We start from the raw sequence: 23,050 nt of genomic DNA, 5'->3' as shown, positions 1-23,050 counted from the left end.
GAGTGAGACTCCATCTCAAAAAAAAAAAAAAAAGAAAGACTTTGATCCATCACAACACCCCTGCAAAACAGAGAAGGATCCTACTTACATGGTTAAAACTCCAAGTTAATCTGAATATGGTATAGATGAGAATGGGGTGGAATGCAGAAGGCAGTCAACCAGTCCATAATTACTATTGGACATTCAAATAGAAGGCACCTTCAGGACTCTAGGAAGAGACCTGGAACCTAGCAAGGCACTCACCTATGTAGGCTCTGCTCTTCGCACGTCTATTACATGCCTGAGTCGAGAACTGGTATATCCTCCAGCACAGGTTAAGAGAGTTTGTCTTTGTTACTACTGGGCTGCTGCTCATCTATAGGGCAAAACCTCAGGAGACTACACAAGTCATAAACCTCTGCAAGGCTCTACTGAGAAAAGGCCCATTCTAACAGGCATCCATTTTGTCTGAAGTGAGCTGCTGGCTATTCAATTCCAATTCTACAAGGAAGAGGTCCCTCATAGACTGTTCCACTGACTGCTTATCTAGACCTAATCAAAGTCCATACACTCAAATTCAGACAACCAGACAGCATCAGTGAGTAAACCAAAATTTTCAATCCCAAATCCACTCTTCTACATAATGCCAAATTCAATCTTCTACGCTTCATGATGCTGGGGCTTAGGCTTTGCAAACTACATCTTTCTTTCGCCAGCTGGTCTCTTACGAGGTTCCACCAACAGAAAGCACTAAAGGGAGACTTGAAAGCACAAGGATGGTATCTTGATAACGTGATTCTAAAATACTTATGGAAGTCAATTCAAGAACATATAAAAACTATAAATATATATACTAAACAACAGAACCCCCAAAATATAGGAAGAAAGCACTGTCAGAAATGAAGGAAAAATAGACGAATGTCACAATAATAGAAACTTCAATACTCCCATTTTCAATAATGGCTAGAACATCTAGAAAGATCAATAAGGAAAAAGAAGACTTAATGAGACAACTAGACCTAACAGATATATGCAGAACACCTACCCAGTAACAGCAGAACAGACATTCTTCTCAAGTGCACATGAAACATTCTCCAAGGCAGACCAAATTTTGAGCCACAAAAAAAGTCTCAATAAATTTAAAGAGATTAAATCATACAAAGTATCTTCTCTGACCTCAATGAAGTTAGATTAATAATAGGAGAAAAATAAAAAATCTTAAATATGTGGAAATTATCCAGGAGGATTTTGTCTTAAAAAGTAAATAATTTTTTATTTTATAAAAAGAAAAAGAAAAAAATGTAGAAATTAAACAACACACTCTTAAACAACCAATATGTCAAAGAAATCACACAGGAAATTAAAAAATACAGATAAATGAAGACAAAAATACAACATACCAAAACTTATGGGATGCAGCAAAAGCAGTCCTCAGAGGCAAATTAATAGTAGTAAATGCCTACGTTTAAAAGATATCAAATCAATAATCTTTACAACTTAAAGAACTATAAAAAGAGTAGCAAACTAAACCTATAGCCTGCAGAACAGACAAAAACAGGAAAAAATTAGAATGGTAATAAAAGAAAGAACAGAAAAACAACAGAGAGAATCAAAGGAAACCAAAAGTTGGTTCTTTGACAAGATCAACAAGATTGACAAACCTCTGGTTAGATGACAAAGAAAAAAAAAAAAAACAGAGGGCCAGGCACAGTGGCTCACACTTGTAATCCCAGCATTTTGGGAGGCCGAGGCAGAAGGATCATGAGGTCAAGAGATTGAGACCATCCTAGCCAACATGGTGAAACCCCGTTTCTACTAAAAATACAAAAAATTAGCTAGGTGTGGCAGCATGCACCTGTAGTCCCAGCTACTCAGGGGACCAAGGCAGTAGAATTAATTGAACCTGGAGACAGAGGTTGCAGTGAGCCAAGATCATGCCAATGCATTCCAGTCTGGCAACAGAGTGAAACTCTGACTCAAAAAAAAAAAAACAGAGAAGATGCAAATAACTAAAATCACAAATAAAAGTGGAGACACTGCAGCTGACCTAACTAAATAAAAAAGATTAAAAGAAAATCTTATGGCCCAGCTTGTTTGGTGTATGCACCTATAGTCCCAGCTACTCAAGAGGCTGAGGCAGGAAGATAGCTTAAGGACAGGAGTTCATGGCTGCAGTGCACCATGATCATATCCTGAATAACCACTGCATTCCAGCCTGGGCAACATAGACCCCCAACTCTAAAAAATAAACAAAAATGTTTTCCAGAGAATATTATGAACAATAGTTCACCAAATAATTAGACAAATTCCTAACAACACACAAGCTATAAAAACTGACTCAAGAAGAGAATCTGAATAGATCTGTGACAGATAAGGAGACCAAATCGGGAATCAAAAACCACTGAAAAAAAAGAAAAGTCCAGAACCAGATAGCTTCACTGATGAATTCTGCCAAACCTTTGAAGAAGGATTAACAGCAATCCTTCTCAAGGTCTTCTAAAAGCAACAGAAGAGAAAGGATTACCTAATTCATTCTATGAGGCCAGTAATTATCCTGATACCAAAGCCAGCCAAAGACATCACAAAAAAACTACAGACTAATATGTCTTATAAATAGCAATGCAAAAATCCTCAACAAAATACTAGCAAACTGAATCCAACAGCATATTAAAAGGATTATAGGCACAGGCAAGCAGACTTTATCTCAGAATTGCAGGGATGGTTCAACATAAGAAAATCAATCAATGAATGTAATATATCATATTAATAGAATGAAGGGACATAGACTCAAACTAAAAATAGAAAATAATTTCCTCAACAAGATAAAGGGTGTTTACGAAAAACACACAGCTAACATCATATTCAATGGTGAAAGACTGAAAGCTTTGCCCTTAAAATAGAAAATAAGACATCCCCACTTTCAGTGCTATTATTCAACACTGTACTGGAAGTGCTAGGAAGAGCAATTAGGCAAGAAAAAGAAATAAAAGAGGCCAGGCGCGGTGGCTCATGCCTCTAATCCCAGCACTTTGGGAGGCCGAGGTGGGTGGATCACGAGGTCAAGAGATCAAGACCATCCTGGTCAACACAGTGAAACCCCATCTCTACTAAAAATACAAAAAATTAGCTGGGAATGGTGGCGCATACCTGTAATCCCAGCTACTCAGGAGGTTGAGGCAGGAGAATTGCCTGAACCCAGGAGGCGGAGGTTGCGGTGAGCCGAGATCGCGCCATTGCACTCCAGCCTGGGTAACGAGAGCAAAACTCCGTCTCAAAAAAAAAAAAAAAAAGAAATAAAAGACATCCAAATTGGAAAGGAAAAAGTAAAATCAATTCAATTCACAGATGACCATGATCCTACATATAGTAAATCCCAATTAATTCCTAAAATGACTATTAGAGCTAATTCATTAATTTAGCAAATTGCAGTGCATAATATCAACACTCAAAAATTAGTTGTGTTTCTATACACCAGAAATTTAAAAACCAAAAAAGATAATTAAGAAAACAATTGCATATACAATACCATACAAAAGAACAAAATACTTAGGAATAAATTTAACAAAAGAGGTAAAATACTTGTATGCTGGAAACGACAAACAAGGGTGAAAGAAATTAAAGATCTCAAAAATAGAAAGATATCCTGTGGTCATGGCTGGAAGACTTAATAAGATGATAACAGAACCCAAAACAATTCACAGATTCAGTGTAATCACTATCAAAATTCCAACAGTCGTTTTTGCAGAAATTGAAAAGCCAATATTCAGATTCATAAGGAGCTGCCAGTGGCCTCCAAATAGCCAAAGCAATTTTGAAAAAGAACAACATAGCTGGAACACTTCTGAATTTCAAAACTTACTACAAAGCTACATTAAGCCAGACAGTGAATATTGGCATAAGGATACACATATAGATGAATGGAATAGAACTGAACGTCCAGAAACAAACCCACACATCTAGAGCCAGTTGATTTTCAGTAAGGGTACCAATACCATTCAACAGGGGAAAACCTGTCTCTTCAACGAATGGTGCTGAAACAAACAGATATTTACAAGCAAAATAGTTAATTTAGACCTCTGTCTCACTCTAGACACAAAAATTACCTCAGCATGAATCAACAACATAAATAAGAATTAAAACCATAAACTTCTTAAAGAAATCTTCAGAAAAAACAGGAATAAATCTTCAAGACTCTGGATTTAGCAACTGATCCTTGCATAGGACACCCAAAGCGCAAGCAACCAAACAGGTAAGTTGGGCTCCGTAAAAATTACAAACTTTTGTGCAGAGGACATAACCACCAATTTAAAAGACAGACAAAGCCTGGATAGACATTCAGGCTTCAGAAATGCAAATGGTCTGCCAGCACCTGAATATGTGCTCAACATCATTATTCTTATTCATCATTACTCATTCTTCACTCATCATTAGATACCACTTCCTACCCACTAGGATGGATATAATATTTTTAATGAATAAACGTTAGAGAATATAAAGAAATTAGAACCTCTGTATATTGCTGGTGGAAACATAAAACATTTCAGCAGCTACAGAGGAGTCTGGTGGTTCCTGGAAAAGTTAAACATAGAATTACCATATGACCCAGTAATTCTATTCCTAGACGTATAACCAAGAGAACTGAAAACAGGTACTCAAAACAAATATAGGCACACACATGTTCACAGCAACACTATTCACAATAGCCAAAAAATAGATAGGACCCAAATGCCCATCAGCAGATGAATGTATAAACAAATCACATATATACAAACAATGACATATTATTCAGCCATTAAAAAGAAACGAAGTGCTAATACTTGGTACCTTTTACAATGTGCATCAACCTCAAAAATATATTAAGTGAAAAAACCCAGACAAAAATGGTCTTCGATTGCATGACTCTATTTATGTGAGATTTGGAGAGCATGTAAATCTACAGAAGCAGCAGATTGGTGGTTGTCAGAGGCTGGGGGGGAAGCAGGGAAGAGAGAGTGGAGAGTAACCCCTTAATGGGTACGAAGTTTCCTCTTGGAGTAATGAAAATGCTTTTGAACCAGACAGAGGTGGTGGTTACACAACCTTGTGAACATAGTGAATGCTACTAAGTGCTCACTTTAAAATGATTAATTATGTTAAATGAATTTTACCTGAATAAAAAAAAAAATGCTCATGAAAGAGCTTAGAATTAAGGGCAAAAAATTTTGAAGAACAAGGCAGAAGAGCCCACACTATCTAATGTCAAGATGTATCTAAAAGCTGTACTTAACAAAACGGCACATTATTCCAACAGAAATATAAAAAAGAACCAAGTGAAATAAACTTATGAATATATGAAAAATTTTACATGACAGAAACGACATTACAAATTCCTTAGAAAAAACAGACTCTTCAATAAGTCACACAGGAACAACTAGATACCCATATGGAAAAATACAAATTCAGTCCCCCACCTCATCATACACAAAAATTAACATGTAGATTAAATCCGTAGGTGTGAAAAACAAAACTTTACAACTATCAGAATTGAAAATACAGGAGAAGGAGATTGTAACTTCAGGGTAGAGAGCTTTCCCTATGCAGAACCCAAAAAGTGAGCTTATACACAAAACTATTAACAATTTTAAATATATTAAAATTTCAAACTTATGTCAAACTAAAAACACCATAAACAAAATATAAAAATAAGGTACTCACAGCAAGAGGAAATGTGTAATGCATATTAACTAACACAGAATTCATTGAGAATGTACAAATAACTTCTACAAATAAATAAGAAAAAGGCAGCCAGGCATGGTGGCTCACGCCTGTAATCCCTGCACTTTGGGAGGCCAAGGGGGATGGATCATGAGGTGAGGTGTTCAAGACCAGCCTGGCCAACACAGTGAAACCTCATTTCTATTAAAAATACAAAAAATTAGCCAGGCGTGGTGGTAGGCGCCTGTATTCCCAGCTACTCAGGAGGCTGAGGAGGCTGAGGCAGGAGAATTGCTTGAACCTGGGAGGCAGAGGTTGCAGTGAGCCAAGATCAGATCATACCATTACACTCCAGCCCAGGCGACAGTGCAAGACTCCGTCTCAACAAAAAAAAAAAAAAAAAAAAAAAGAAAGAAAAAAGTCAACAACCCCCAAAAAAACTGGCAAAAAACTGAACAAGCAACTCAAAGATTAAGAAACTCAAACAGTCAATAAATATATTAAAAAAATATATTTCACCTAGCTAGCAATCAGGGAAATACAAACAATTTGACATCAGGCTAGAAAAGAGTTTTAAAGTCTATCAATATCATGGTTTGTAAAGGTGCAGGTGGGAGTATAAACTGGTATGATCAGTACTTCAGGGGCTAACAACAAAATTTAGAGTCAATGATACACATACCCTACAATCCAGTAATTATATTTCTAAGTTTTTGCCTTGGAGAGAAACGTGTACCCAAGAACATATGTACAGAATGTTTTTGCAACAACAACGACAAAAGCAAAACTAAACAAAAAACTAAAAATTGATTCACAGGGGAATATATAAATAATTTGAGGTTTAATCACTGAATATCTAGATGGATAATATAATTATATAATTGAACCAGAGCCCAAACACCAAATTGTAAAGATAACACGAAGGGGAAAAAACTTGCAGAAGGATATATAATGTTTAAAAACATGCAAAACTGTATCTAATTTACAACAACAAATACACGTTGTGGAAATATAAAACCATGTACTGAGAATGACAATGCCCAACGCAGTGTAAGATTTACCTCAAGGAGACTAATCTTCAGCTAAAATAAGAAAATGTTAAGGTTTCACAAAGCTAACTAGCAGTTACACTGACACTCAGTAATATATCCATTAAGGCTTTTTATGTGTGGTGATAACTTTTAAAATAAGAATGATAGCATTAAACTTAACCTACCAGATATCAAAACATGCTATTATAAACCTATGAAATTAAAATAGCATGGTGCATTTGAGAGTATCCAGAAAGATTCACAGGCACCAGAAACAAAACAAAACCCCTCTGTATATATTGGTATAGGATATTTCATTTATTTAACTAATCCCTGCTGACAGATACCTGGGTCATTTACAATGTGTCATGTTACAGTTTCAGGGGACGTTCTTGAACATTTCTTTGCGCAATAATGTGAGAATTTCCCAAGATAAATCCCTAGAAGAATTGCTGAGTCAAAGAATATGCACCATAAATTAGTAGATATAAATTAAGTTGCTCCTTAAGAAAATTCTATTAATTTACATTTACACCAACGGCACTCAAGGGGAGCCAGAGGCTCAATGTTCACCTCACCCAGGGTGTTACCAATCTTTTTATGTAGAGGGAGAAAATCTAGGTCATGAAAATGTAATGTTTATTAATGACATCACAAAGTAACAGAAAAATAATTCACATTTATTACATGCATAACAGACACATACCAAACACATACCAACTTTGTATCAGAGGCCACCTCACTGCCAAGTAGTTGGAAAAGTCACATATGCATTTTTAATTTCATAAACGTACAGATATAATCACACATAGCTATATGTAAATATGTATATAGCTATATGTGAGTAGTTGGAAAAAAGTCATGTGTACATTTTTAACTTTATAAACATACAGATATAATCATATATAGCTATATGTAACTATGTATACATAGCTAAATATAAATACAGTCATTCCTTGATATCCATGAGATATCGGTTCCAGGACCTCCCTTGGAAACGAATAGCCACAAATATTTAAGTCTCTTATATAAAATGGTGTGGTATCCGCATATAACCTAGTACATCCTCTCCCGTCCTTTCACTCTAGATTACTTGCAATACCTAACATAATGTAAATGTTATGTATGGTTAGCAGCACTGTTTAGGGCATAACAACAAGAAAAAATAGTCTGTATATGTTCAGTACAGAAACAATCAACTTTTTAAATTTTTTCTGATTCTTTTCAACCTGTAGTTGAATCCACAGATGTGAAACCTATGGATACAAAGGGCTGACTGTACATACATACGTACCAGATCTCAACTTCATACAATGTTAGGAATTCTTTTCAGATGCCAGGGTCTGATTTCTTATCAAAAAACTTCAAAATATTTGCCTTTTATTTCTAACTGTCTGGGGTCTGAGGGGAGTCAGTAGATAAACAGCAGGTAGCTGGAAAAACTCAAGGAATCGTAGACAGTTTCAACATGGCTTTACTCTCTCTCTGGGTGCAAGTGAGCCTTGGTGCGAGCCACATGTACCATGTTAACAGAGTAATTATACCTTTCACAGACAATAATGGCTCCAAGTCAAACACTAGCTCACATGGGTGATCACCCAATGCACCTCACAGGGCATAGCTACATAATGAGCAGAGCTGTGCGCCTGCACTGCAAACTCGCTGAGTCATGCTGGACTGCATGTTTGCTTCAACCTATTCTTGACCACAGCACATCCACTTCCCTTACACCAGATAACCCAGACCATATATTAAAAATATATAAATTAATGATCATGCATCTTAGAAAACAAAAACAAAAATAGGGAAAGACAGAGCAACAACTTATCTGAACTCTTAAAAAATGCCGATGACCTAAATGCCTGTACCGGAACCTCCCATAGGTGGAAAGGTATCTCTAAGACCCCTGGAATCTGGCTTCAAACATAATAACATGCTTTAAGAAAAATATTAAGATGTTAGTCTAAGATCTGAATTTTTCAATCATGCACACAGTCAAAATTAATCTTCTATAACATTCATTAATAATGTCCAATACTTAGCATAATGATTGGTACATAATAAATACTCAAAACACTTGCTGAATAAACGAATGTGACTAATATTTTTTAACGGTAATATCAGTATCACTAAGGGGAGGCCAAGAGACCTACATAACAAGTTGATTATATAAGTATGTAAATATCAAAATAAAAGTCAAAAGGAACAATAGTACCTTCATTGCTCTTTGTAATCTCCAGATTATTTAATTTCCTCTTTAAAAAAAAAAAAAAAAAAAAACTATCTGTATGACTAGTCCCAAAAGTTGCTCTTAAGATATGGAGAACAGAAGAGAACACTACTTTCAGTGGTATCTCTCAATATTAAGGTTAGGAAATGACAGTCCTTCCCATGAGAGGTGTGTTTTGTTAAAAAATAAAAATAAAACATTTTTTTAAAAAGAAATTATAACCTTAAGTCAAAGAAAATTGTGCCACAGGAGTAGTAAGAACCTCGAAAGGGTCTGAGGCCTCAGGCAAGGACTCTTTTTCCACAGAATCTATCTTGAAGTCTTAGGTAACAGGTGAAGATGAGTAAATAATTGGGCTCAAGAAATGACACCTGAAAACAATTTTGTAAATATACCCACTACCTTCAGGCTGACCTATAACACACTCAATAAACTATACTTTTAAACTAATGAGAAATGAGAATGTATAGAAGTCATTTATTCATTTTCACATCTTAAATTAGTATAGATTTCATTATGTAAATAATCATATTATGTAAACAAATTTTAGTCATTTCTAAAGTGATTTTTAAACTAATTTTTATATACAAAAAGGAAACTAATTCCTATTTAGAATACATTTTATCTTTGTAATATCTGTGATGTATGAACAAATTACCGCGCACTCTTCAGTTCCCTACTTCATAAAATTACTTGTATTTCATATGCATGAGCTAGAAAAATCTTTAAAGATTCAATCAGTTCCTTCATTTCATCAATCAGAACATCAAAGCCCAGGGAAGTTGAACAGCTTATCTAAATATACTTCCACAACCAGGGACAGCAGTGAAACTAAAGCCCCTGTCTCAACACTGAGTCCAGTGTTCTTTCTAATACATAATGATGCCTTCCTTCTGGACTATAAACTGAAAAACAGATCATCGGAAAGAATGCCATTTGAAGGAGACTTTTTTTTTTAATGGCAAATCCTAATACCCAATCTGAAAATAAAACTCCAGTGCAGACTTCTAACAGGAATAAAGTTCTAGCAAAAATTCAACAGCAGCGAAAATACACTTTTCTCACAGAATTTGCCTAACGAGGGAAATAAAAGGTAGTAGTATGATTTTCCTATCCAAGAAGTATGTGGAATCAGCCCAAACCAAGTTAATTTTTTTTTAAGAGGCAGTCTCTGTCTCTCGGGCTGGAGTGCAACAACACAATCATAGCTAACTGCACCCTCAAACTCCTGGGCTCAAGTGATCCTCCCACCTCAACCTCCAACTACAGGGAGGCACCAACCACAGTTATGTGCATGTGCACGCATGTGTGTGCATGTGCAGGTGTGTGCAGTGACAGGGTCTCACTATGTTGCCCAGGCTAGTCTCAAACTTCTGGCCTCAAGCAATCAATCCTCCCACCTCCACCTCCCATATAAGTTATATATTTCTATAGTTTTCAAACAACAGTAAACAAAACATTTGCCTAGTTAAAAATAAATTAAACTGGCTGCTCTACCTATGGAGTAGCCAATCCTTTGTTTCTTTCCTTCTCTAACAAACTTGCTTTCGCGTAAAAAAAAAAAAAAAAAAAAAAAATCAAATTAATGTTTACCTTGTACTACTGATTTCTAGAAGATACTTAGCTTCTGTGTTAACAACTTTCCAATCTTAGGCATAAGCTCCATTTGAAAGTATCCATAACTGTAAAAATGAGATCTGGTTGGGTGCAGTGGCTAACAACTGTAATCCCAACGCTTTGGGAGGCCAAGGTGAGAGGACTGCTTCAATGCAGGAGATCAGCCTGGGCAACAAAGACCCCCATCTCTACAAAAAAAAATTAAAACAGCCCAGTGTGGTCATTCACACCTGTATTCCCAATTGATGCCTATAGTTCCGGCTACTTGGAAGAAAATGCTTTAGATACATTTAAAAGACTATGTTCTAAATAGGGCCAATACAAGTTATTCCTAATCTTTTTATTTTTTTTTTATAAAGGGCCTTTATTAAAGACTATATTCTCACTTTAAGACATCATCCCCCCTGCTTTTGCATCTTATCTCTCAATACTTTCTTGTATTGTGTTTACATCTTCTTTTGTGGAATTTGTTACTTTGCCATGGACAACATTCACTCAACAGACATGTAATTTTATTAAGGACCAAATGTACTTCAAACATTGGAGATATAAATAAAATATAGTAATCTGTTCTCAAGGAGTACATCTTCTACTGAAAGAGACAGATAAGTAAGCAAATGATTGTAAAACACTTTATGCAATCATAAACAATACATGAGAAAGACTAAAAAAAGAAAAACTAATGACAGGGAAGTAAGGGAGTAAGTCTATACGTGATGTTATGGTTTGAGTGTGTCTTCCTCAAAGTTCATGTGTTAGAAACTTAATCCCCATGCAACAGTGTTGAGTAGTAAGACCTTTAAGAAGTGATTAGGTCCTGGGGGCAGAGCCCTCATGAATCAATGCCATTGTCACAGGACTGGGTTCCTGATAAAAGAATGATTTATGTCCACTTCCTCTTCCTCTCTCTCACTCTCTTGCCATTCCACCTTTCTCCATGGGATGACACAGCAAGAAGGCCTTCATCAGATGCCAATGCCATGCTTTTGGACTTCTCAACCTCCTGAATCACGAGCCAAATACATTTCTATTGTGTATAAATTAACCAGTCTGTGGTATTCAGTTATAACAACGAAAAAATGACTAACACATGTGGATGTGGGCTACCTCGGCTGTTAACAAGTAAAATACTAAAAAGAACCTGAAGATCAAGAAACACTATTAGAAATAACATTAAGTGAAAAAACCCAAAGTGATTCAATCAAAGATTTACAATAAACAGTGATGACAGAAAACAAAATCTTAAACTACATTACCATGGAGACTAAATAATCTTTATAAATCTATTATAAAGATTGTGAGTTTGATATTTTATTAAGAAAGCCCAAAAGAAATACTAGTAAGAGAAAACAAACATTTTATAGCCCTGAAAATCTTCTCATAAAACCCAAGAGAAATTGTGTAAAAGTTATTATAGCTTTTAGAGCAAGTGAACAAACTCGTGCTTGAACAATTTTGGATTCCCTGAAACATTTAACTATAGCCAATAAATACTTTTCACTTATTAAGAACATTGTGCAATCATGTCATCTCCTGAAATGTCGAACCCTCACTGACCTACATGAAAATCAGGACTCACACTTTGGCATTCTGCATTTTAACCATGCCATAATAATACTCCTCATTTCTGAGAAGAATGAAACACACTGATACATTCAGTGATTTTATAATGCTGAACTAATAAAAGCAAAGTCACTGTTACTTTGTTTCAAATCAAAATCAGACTTTAAACAAGCGTATACAAAATGTTATCTGATGAACAGCCCCAGAATATATAGCCTCTTCTAAATTACTGTATCTGTGAAAGGCAGAGAAAATGAAAACTCAGACTATCAAAAAAATGAGAGCCATATGATACTGTCAGAATCTGAAAGAACTTATTTTTAAAAATCTAGATTTGCCAGAACCATGCCTTACTCCATGAAACAAAAATGTCCAAACTATTACCTTCACCCAATTGTATGTACCCTATCTCAAAGACCAAATGGTCTGTCTCAATGAGAAAACAAGAGAGACCTCCATGCAGTTCAACCTGTTTTTCCACACAGTCCCCTCCTAATTCTTTTTTTATCTAGCTACATTTTGTCACAGAGCAACTCTTGAATGATTTGTGCTGGGGAAGTTTGATGAGCAACTGCATTCTGTGTGGTAACAGGAAAGACAAAAAGAATCTTAGTGACTGTCCACACTTCCAAATGTATTCGGAGTTTTGAATTACATAAAAACCTATTCCAGCACCAAAACAGTTGAGACTACTGAAGGGGCTACCATCAGAACAGAGGAAACTAGACTGAGAGCTGTATGGATCCATTTGTTCTCTCCGACTACAAAGATGAAAAGGGTATTCATTCAGTATACAAGTGGACCAAAAAAAAAAAAAAAAAAAAAAAAGGCAGCAAAGACATCTACATCACTCTGTTGTTGACAAATGTCAAATATAAACAGACCTCACAATAATTCACATCTGGGGAAAGGGAAGTGGGAAAAAGAATCATGAGCAACTTATAAGGGAAATGGAACATCCAGCAGACTTACTAGAGGATAAAACAATGTGAGGTCCCCCAAACAGGAGCAGAAAGCCCTAAATAAAATCACAATAGTGAGATTTGAAATCTCTACTCCTGTAATAAAACAGAATCAAGCAAAAAACACAAATCATGACATGAAGAACTTAATAAACTCTCACTAAAGCACACTGTAATCCGAACTAGCCACATTTCACGTGCAAGATTCATATTTAACTAGTGGCTATGGTATCGAACAGCACAAAGGTTTAGAGTGATTCTGTCTAGCACAATGTCACACAGCTAGTTAGTGTAACTAAGATGCAACCTTCTTTCTAACTCCAAGGCCTATATTCTTTCCCTTTGAGGAAACTATCAAAGGTAAACATAAACCTGACCCTCAAGTATTCAATTCAGACCTACAAAATTATGACTGGAGTGTGAAACTTCCTAGGTATTCAAATGAACAGTTCATAAGCTGGGTTTTTTTTTATTTATATAATGCCATTACATAAAACAAATGCCCATTTATATAATGCCATTATATAAAACAATTGTCAGTTTCAAAAAAAAAAGTAAATTTTAATTATTGAGGTTTATTACGTACACAAAGTATACTTTATGCACATTACTTTATCAGCATATAACAACATTTGTCTATATTGTAACCACTTCTTGTTTTGGGTACTGAAAAATCATAGATACTATAAATAACCATAATCTATACCAATCTACACATTTGACATGTCCTCATCATCTATAAAGTATCTCTATAGTGTTTGAAAATTCTGGATTATTTATGAACTACTTAACAGAAGGGAACATATTGGTTTCCTCATGAAAATATACTAAATTCATGTAATACCACTAATATAAATTAAAGCATTAATTAAGTCCAGCATATATTTCTTACTACCCCATGTCACCCAGAACCCTTGACGTTATCTCAGGCTCTCTTTTCCTCCTACTTTAGCCAACCACCATTTTCTGTGAAACTTCATAGTTTAACAACCCTTGAACCAACCACTTTTCTTCACTGATTTATTTCATTCTCCACCATCACCACTGCGGTCCTAGCCAATATAACCTTTGTGACCCGGGCCCTCTTAGCTTGTTATCCTCCTGCTTCTCACCATCCAGTCAATAATCACTGCAACCAAAGTGATTATTTAATTTTTTTTTATTTAAAATGATCATGTCATTTTCTTGCTTTTATCAAAATCCTTCAACAACTTCTCTTAGTATTTATGATAAAGACCAAAATATTTAACTACAAATTCTCTAGAATCCTGATTAGAATTTGCAAACTCAACAACAATCAGGTTGAATATTGATTCATTTATATTTACTTATTTCGCACTCCGAGTGGCACTGGGTTGTGGCTTGAATGTTACCATCTAAAAATACATTCTGTGTTGCCATAACCTCTAATTTTTCCAGAGAAATAAAAAATCCCGAGTTTTACATGAAATCTCCTGATCTGTGAATGCTGACAACTAATTCCAACTTTGGTAACAGCAATAAAGAGGCCAAAAAACTTGAAACCAGGCCAAACCTGACCTCCCATCTAGTCTCACCACCTAGACCCACAGTCTACATCAGCCATATTTAACATTTCTCAGATCCTCAGTGATGCCAAGGTTTTTTACCTTACGGCTCTCACACATGTCGTGTCTTCTGCTTTGACCACTCTTCCCATCAATCCCCAATTCTACTTCACTAAGTGATCTCCTACTCATCTAAGCTTCTGAGCCACACTTCCTCAATGAAGTCTTCCTTATTCCCACTGCCCCTTCACCTCCACTGCATAGACTAGCTCGCCCATTACTTGCTCTGATAGCACTGAATACAACTTCGTAACATTCATCATACCTCAAAAACAAAATTATTTAATGCCCATCATCTCTCCTTAGATGGAAAGTTCCATAAAAGCAGGGCCTGCCACAGTAGGCATACATTTATTGCCAGCCAGTTTGGGTCATTTAGACAATAAGATTCTAGTATACTTTTAAACATTAATCAAAATGTACCAAACTTTTCTGAAAATGTACAGTATTTAAAGCAAAGCAGATTCCGAATAAAAAATTCCATTACAATTATAATCACTAATGATAATAATAATAGTTAACATTTATTGATCATTCACTAAACGCTAGGCACTATGCTGAGTGCTTTGCATGCACTATCTCTTTCAATACAACAAACTGTAAAGTAGGTATATGCCACTGTTATACAAAGATAACAACATAACATAGAGTTTAAAAATTTCTCAGTATCACAGATCTAATCAGTGGCAAGCTAGGTATGAAACCACACAGTCTGACTCCAGAACTTAAACACCAAATTATTATACTAATCTATTAATAAAGAAATACTAACTAAACAAGTATCTCTTAAATACTGGAAATAAAAATTGGTGGCCATGATTTATTTTGCATTACTTACGAGCTAAAGGACATTCCTCAGCAGTCTATCCAGTACCCTTACACACACGCGCACACACACACAATTAAGATAAATTGTCGATTTGTTTTCTAAATTAGGTAAGCTCTGACCAAAACCCAAAATATGTATGATCTTAGTACCAACTGTAAAAATGCTACTCTTCTGAATTATTTTTAAATAAGTTATTGTTTATATATTTGATGTTTCGTTTCCACATTTTAAACACACACTTAATTTAAAATGCATTTCCTTGCTCAAAGTAAAAGCAAATTTATTACGACAGACTCTTTTCTGATACAGTAAACAGCAGCAAATAATATGCTAAAGCAAATGTAAACTGATATAACCACAGAAACAGACAGAGATAATACAAGGATCCTTTGCTACCTGATGTCTATTTGAATTCTCTTTTTCCAAAACTCAGGAACCGAACAGATTCCAAAGGAATGCATTGGAATCTATCCAGACTCACTTCTATCACGCGTTATCCAGACTCTTACCATCCGAAACTCAAGAGCATGGCTCCCAAGCCACCCTTGCTGTCAGAGCAACAACCCAACCCACATTCCAAACTCAGGAACCCAGGAGTTTTAGATGTATAAATACATATGCATGTATATCAAGGGTTTTATAAATTTAAGAATTCCTGTTTAAACTATATTTATATACTTTTAAAAATGTAAATAAAAGGCACACATCTGTATTTTCATTCAGATTTCATATTTTAACTCCATTTACTGAAATTTTTGTGTAAATGTCTTTAAACTAAAATGTGGTCATATTATTTTGAACTTTCAGACCATGCAAAGTGAGCTTTTTAAACTGCTTACTACATGACAGATTACTATTCATAATAGAGCTAAATCATGTTAATGTTAATGTGTGGCTGCTGTGAATCAGCTCTAAAACTAGTCTTAACACTTTTTTTCAATATATTTCATAGGTAATACAAATACAATAGGAACTAAGATTTTCAAGGAAAATTATTTTCAGTGTTCATTTTTCAGTAACATATTTCACAGATCATATTAGAGTTCTTAAAATCACAACAAGCAAAAGGCAAAATTAAAGAAACAAATCCAAAAGTACAAAAGTTGAAAATGGCAAAAAATCCAAATTAACTTAGTCACTAAAGAATGCATGAAACAGTATTAGCAATAACTACTCCAAAAGTTCATCCAAAAGTCAAAGAACTCTCACACAAGCAATGAATTAACTAGGTTGAGAAAAAAGAAACTCCAGTTCTCATTACGACACTGCGTTTTCCCAAACGTGTAACGTAGGCTCACATGAGAACCTAAGCTGCTTCCGTGCTTGACAAAAACTTAAAACTATCATCAAATGGGAACTGAATTCAAGAAGATGCTTTTTTCCCACATACTCAAGAATTACTTTAAGAAGCAGGGAAAAGTTGACAGGTTTAAGAAAAGTCAACGACTTTCCCAGACTCTTTTGAGTACAAATATAAAAATTATAAAAACTTTAACTAGAGCACCCATTTTATCCTAGTTTGGCTATGCTCTCCCAGAGCTCAGTTTAGATTTGGTCATCTGAATACGAGTGAACCCCTTAATCAAACAAATTCTAATAGTTGCTTGACACAGGCCATCTATTACCTTAAGAAAGAGAATTAGTAAATTAAATTTTACAAAAATAAATCTTGTCTACAAGCCTCAAAACGTGCAATAACTTAGGATTCAATGATACCTTTTAACTTAACTGATTTCACATAGAGCACCAACACATACTCAAAAAAAGAACAAAAATCAGGATATTTTCACGTTAAGAAATGACAGGTATATTTTGCCCACGTTTGTCATCCTAAAAAGCTAAGATCCGCTACTAAGCTTCAACTACAAGCCAGAAAATGAGAGCCCTGTGGGATAGCAAACCCAAAAGAGCTGTCAATGTTCAATGCATTGATTTCACATGATGGCACAATGACTGACTGCAACATATTCTTAATAAACGCAGGCACGGCTTCTGACACCGTTTCTTTAGGTTAAGTTTTCATACCTCCCTTCCCAGATGTCCACCTTAGACCCAACTCTGAACGCAAATGTTTCTCCTATTTAAAACAAAAAAGAAGAACGACTTAGGACTCTAAGAACTTTAAACTGCTTAGTACATGACAGATTACTATTCATAATAGTATTTAGTACAAGACTGAATTTCTATTCAGTCTTGAATTAACAATACAATTCTTACGACTCGAAAAATTACATTTTACTGCAAGAAAAAAAAAAAAAAAGACAGATTCGATCCAATAACCGTACCTTGCTCGGCCAAATGTTAGTACCAGAACTTCTGAAATAAACAAACCTGTGTCTATGTTCATCGGGTCCATGGATCAGGAAGACTCCAGGGTTTTTAGCCCCTTTACCGGCATCTACATGTGGAATTAGCACATCTTCTAGACCCAAATCAAAGCGTTTGTGTTTTGAAGAGTCTGGAAGGAAAAAGAATGCCCCAAAACACAGGGTGATGAAGGCACTAAGAATAAGGAGAAGAATAAACTTCTCCGAAAGTCTCAAGGTAGCCCTGTGATGTGGGAAGGAGGGCGGCCCCAGGTTCAGAGGTGGTATCCTACGTCCAGAGAGGGGCAGCAGGGCTGGGGTAGTCATCCTTTACGGTCTTGGACAGAATACTTTAGAAAGTTCTCATCTTACACCAAATGTACAATACATTGAACTGTCTTGGCAGAAATGGGAAAACTCAATTTCGCTCCTCTTGAAGGACTGCTGTGCTTTTTAAGAGGACACCCCTTTCACGCCCATTTCCACTCAGAAACGTGCGTGACCTCCCCTAAAGGAGCACAAGTTAATGTCCGGCGAGGTCCTCTTCATCGGGTTGTTAGAAGCCTCCTCTTCCTTCCTAGGGGTAGATCAGGCAAGCCACGCTGCAGAAGAGCGGCAAGGTGGGTGCTTCCATTCCTGCGCCTCCGCGAGATGCTCCAACGCAGCCTTCCGCCCCGAAAGGGAGCCGCGCGGCATCCGAACAACTGCAGAAGGTTCACTTGATCTCCTTCGACGCTTCTGTTCCAGAACCTCTTAACCTCCGCGGCGGAGAAACTAAGGGTCTCCCACGGACCTCCGCCAGCAGCGAGGAAGGTCTCCCACCTCCCCGGGAAGCCGGGGCGGCAGCGCCGGGCGAAGTCGCAGGCAGGAGTTACGGGCCGCCCGGCAGGAGTCCGGTGCCCGGCTGAGCTCCGACGCTGCCCACTGGACGGCTGGCGCCAAGGGCGATCGCCTCCGGAAGACCCGAGCCCGGCCCGGCACCGCGGCCGCCGCCGCTGTTGCTACCGCACAGGTCTGGCAGGGAGCGGAACTTCCTCCTCCGGCGGCCACTGAGAAGCCCCGGCGTGTACGGCGGGGAGGGCAGGCGCGGCGACCGCCCCCGCCCGGCTCCTCCTCCTCCGCCGCCTCCTCTCCGTGGCGGGTGGTGAACCCCGGCGCCTGCTCCCCGAGCTAGGCCACCGGCCGCAGCGGCCGAACCCCGCGCATCCGCGGCATGGGAAGAAAGCAAGCCGCGGCCCACGCTCCGAGATCCCGGGGCAGGCGCCGGCTCATGCCTCGTTCAGCCCCGGGACGGATGGAGGCCGGGGGCGCGCGGGCGCGCAGAGGTCGGCCGGGTCTCCTTTCCGCCCGGCCGCGGGGGCTTCCGCCCGTCTCTGGTGGCTCACAGCGGCTCGCCCTGGCGGCGGCGGCGGGAGAGGCAGCGGGAGAGACAGCGCGTCCACCCCGCGCGGGGCTGCGGCCTGCTCCTCGCGTCCTGCCTTCCCAGGCCTGGTGAGCGCAGCAGCTGCTGGGCCCACACCCGTTGGGCGCACGCCGGAGAGGAACGGGAGGGCTGGGGAGACGGGGCGACGGGGCGCGGGGCGCGGGGCGCGGGCCTGCCTACCCACCCCGACTCGCGAGTGGGCGTCCCCGGCGGTGGAGTATGAGGTGCGCGCGCACGCTCCCGGCCCCGCCGCCGCCGCCCCTCCCCCGCCCCGCCCGGGCCTCGTGCCGCCGCCGGCTCCTGCAGCCCGAAAGCGCCCTGCTGCTGCCGCCCGCTGAGCGCCAGAGAAGAGGACGCCGCGGATCTGCGCTGCCCCGAGAACTCCATCGGTGCCCAGGGCCTTGCCGCCGCCAGTTCGTGGGGTTGACCTGGCGTTTGGACGAGAGGGAGCGAGGGCTTGGGTCGCCAAGGTTTTGCTGAAATTGAGGGTCACTGGAGTTAACGGCTTAGGTTAACGTTGAGTGTGGCTCTGTGAAGTCTTGTCTTCAATTACAGACCATCAGGCGACAGGACTCAGCACAGGGTCTCAAACGTCCATGCAGCCCATGCTCACGTTGTTGGGCACCCGAGGTTCCATTCATGGAGAGACAGAAACGTGTGCCAGGTTCCGTGTTAAAATGGTGAGCCTGCTCCTTAAGCTGCGCTTTTTTTCGGAGGAATCTAGGACCCCCCCCCCCATATGACAGACGCCTCCTTGGGGTTCAGTGTCTGGGGCACGTTCCGTTGTCTTCACACTCCTCACCACCACCACCCCTCCCATAAAAGAGGTAATACAGACGAATAAGGAGGTGCTGAAACCCAAAAAGACAACAATATTGTTTACATTCAGGCCTAAAAACAGTCTGAATCAATTCTGCTCTCCCTAGTATTGAGAAGAGCCATGTCGTAATTGAGTGCAAAAGATTTCCTTCCAAGGTAGGTAGACTCTTGCATCCGGTTTACTTACTGATCGTTTCTGTTCTAATATTGTCATTTCCTGTACACATCCTTTACTGATGGCTGGGAATTGGAGAGGAGGCCCTTGCTTAAAAACCAGGCAAAAAAGTCTCAGGTTCATTGGTACAGTTCGTAACTACATTCCAGTCTCCCAGTCTGCACTATTTCTGGAAGCTCTGCATATCTAACATGACAAAAGAAGTCATTGTCACTGACCCTGCTTCACCAAATAAAAAGTAAAAATGTTGAGGGGGACTCACCTCTCACCAGTTCACCAAGGGAGACTGGTAAGCAAGAAGTGTCCAGTCCCTGTTGAAATTTGTGATGGACAGTTGTGAGGAGTAGATGTAAGAAACTTTCTGCCTTCCCAGTGTGTCTTTATAAAATGTGCCAAATTTAAGAATAAGTCTCTAATGTTGAGACTCTGTAAGCCAAAGAAAAAAAGAACAGACAGTTTTCCTACTGTTGAGGTCATTTAGGGGAAATAAATATTGAACTCTGAATGAAATAGCAAGTTATATAAATCTTTAAATATTACCTAGCTTGACACCAAACTTAGCCACAAGAGATGTCAATCATGAAACCTGACATAACCTAGTTGACAAGTATGACTTAAGCAAGTAAGACCTCATGGCTGATGGAGAAGCCTCCTCTTTCTTTGCTTGTCTGTTTTGCAAAATTCATTTTTCCTTCTTGAGAGTAAAGATTTAAATTAGGGGTTATTGCAGATGTCCAAATGCAGTCTGCAGTTTTAAAGTCGTTGATGGTAACCGTCAGTTATTACACTCCTACACCAGCAACCAGAATGTTGTATACATAGTATTACCAACTCTTCAGACAAGTCTGAGTTCTTAAAGAATCATATTGGTTTAAAAAAGCAAGTTGCAAATGTATTCACTAATTGTGATTACATGCACTTAAAAACAAGAAAAGACGGAATATTTGGAGAAGATCGCAACTGATCTGTTGAGATACTGGTATTATATATGATTTTTTCCATTGTATACTGTTGTATTATATTTACAGTTAAATAAATGTTATAAAAGAACTGGTACCTGAAAAAGTTAAGGTCAGATTTCAGATAGGTGGACTAAGTGGGATCAAGATGAATACATAGACCGGCCCATCTTAGGGCAGTCAGCAGAAACACTGTGCGGCCTGTTTTGTGTGTGTGTGTATGTGTGTATACACCTACAACAGGGAAGGATCATTCCAGATAATCTAAAGAGAATATTTCATTTGCAAAGAGCAGTTAAGCTTTGATCAGAGATTCCAAAGTGATGATTTCCCTTTTACAAATTCACATAAATATTTTAGAAATTAGAATTAATAAGTTACTAACAAAATTTACTCCTACAGATTTAAAGGACCACTCCTAAGACCCACTCATGTATTGCAATGTGAAGGTTACTTGTATTTGGCCAGACACGGTGGCTCACGCCTGTAATCCCAGCACTTTGGGAAGCAGAGGTGGGTGGATCTCCTGAGGTCAGGAATTCAAAACCAGCCTGGCTATCATGGTGAAACCCCATCTTTTAAATTAAAAAAAAAAAAAAAAAAGTTACTTGTATTTGTTCAACCATATGTTGACTTTTGTATTATTGAAACCATTTGACACCTGTTATGTACACACACACACTCACACACACGTATCTAGCTCTGTCTTAAGCGAAACTGAAGTAATGTGCTACAGGAGAAAAAAATCCAGCTGGTATGCAAAAAGAGGCTTTGATTTACTCAGTAACCTGATCCAGCTAGCGCCCAAAATGTCTAAGGAAGATGTTAGAGGAGAAATGACTGGACGCGACCACTGAATATGTAGGAAAATAACAGGCCTCCGTCCTGCTCCTTCCACTCTTGCTCTCCTCCGTGACGATTTTCCTCAGAGGTCAGGGACAAACTGAAGTTGAGTGCTATGAAGCCCTCAAGTTAGATCCATGAACGTCAGCAAACCCAAGGACGCTTGGCTGCCTGTCCTACCCAAAGTACTTGAGGCTCATTTGCTTATAAAAGACTCATTTGTTGGAGGACTGCTAGTTGACAGATCCTGTACTAGGTGTTAGGGATTTGGAGAAGTAAGTCAGAATCCTATGCTCAGTGAGCTTGCAGTCTGGTGTGGAGAAATACATGAACACTGGCAATTACGAGACACTGGGAAGAATGCTGTTGGAACAAAGTGTCATGGGCTTTACGGAAAGAAACACTGAACGGGCACCAGGGTGAGAGGAGGTGGATTGGGATCCAGCGTCACCTGAGCTGAGCCTTTAATGAACCATAAGAGAAGGGTCGTGCTCCAGCCTAGGGAGCAGAACATGCACAGGCACCCATAGCTGGTTTTTCCTGTCATTTACCCAGAACTATTCTTGCTCTGCTCTTCCAGTAAATAGCTTGCCTGGCCCTAGTCTCCCGACACTCTTGAGCTGGGAAAGTGAGAATGGTGGGGCAGTGCTATTATATCACAAGTAAAATGGGTTCAGAACAACTCATGGGCATCGTCAACATGTTTCTGTAATCAAAAGACATAGACGGTGTATCTGTGCTTTCACGGGGGGTACCCTCATTTCAGGCAATATTCTACTTCTTTAAATCCGTTAATAAAATGAGCTCTTTAAATGTCTATGACTACTGAACTAGGAGTCAAAAGACATGGATTTCAAACCTAGCTCTACTTCTTACTGAGTTTCCTTATTTATAAAACATAATAGTCCCTACCTATTTTATAGGACTGCTTAAGGATCAAATGAGTTATTGTTTCTAAAATGCTCTAAAGACTTAGTTGTTCTATTCAAAATAATAGGCTGCTGATGGTTGTAGTGTTGGTGTGACTTGGAAAC

At 38.6% G+C, this 23,050-nt stretch overlaps 1 protein-coding gene across 1 annotated transcript in view; it reads right to left on the bottom strand.

Moving 5' to 3' along the window:
• MAN1A2 (mannosidase alpha class 1A member 2) overlaps positions 1-18,813 on the bottom strand; it is a 177,181-nt gene extending 158,368 nt beyond the window's left edge. The window contains exon 1 of the mRNA XM_009001969.4: positions 17,823-18,813. Within this exon, the coding sequence (XP_009000217.2) occupies positions 17,823-18,124 (302 nt within the window). The 5' untranslated portion in view covers positions 18,125-18,813. The remainder of the gene's footprint in view (positions 1-17,822) is intronic.
• Between the last annotated feature and the right edge of the window lie 4,237 nt (positions 18,814-23,050).

This window comes from Callithrix jacchus, chromosome 7 (genome assembly GCF_049354715.1).
Source record: "Callithrix jacchus isolate 240 chromosome 7, calJac240_pri, whole genome shotgun sequence".
NCBI classification, from domain to species: Eukaryota; Metazoa; Chordata; class Mammalia; order Primates; family Cebidae; genus Callithrix; species Callithrix jacchus.
This window is presented reverse-complemented; position numbering and strand designations above follow the sequence as displayed.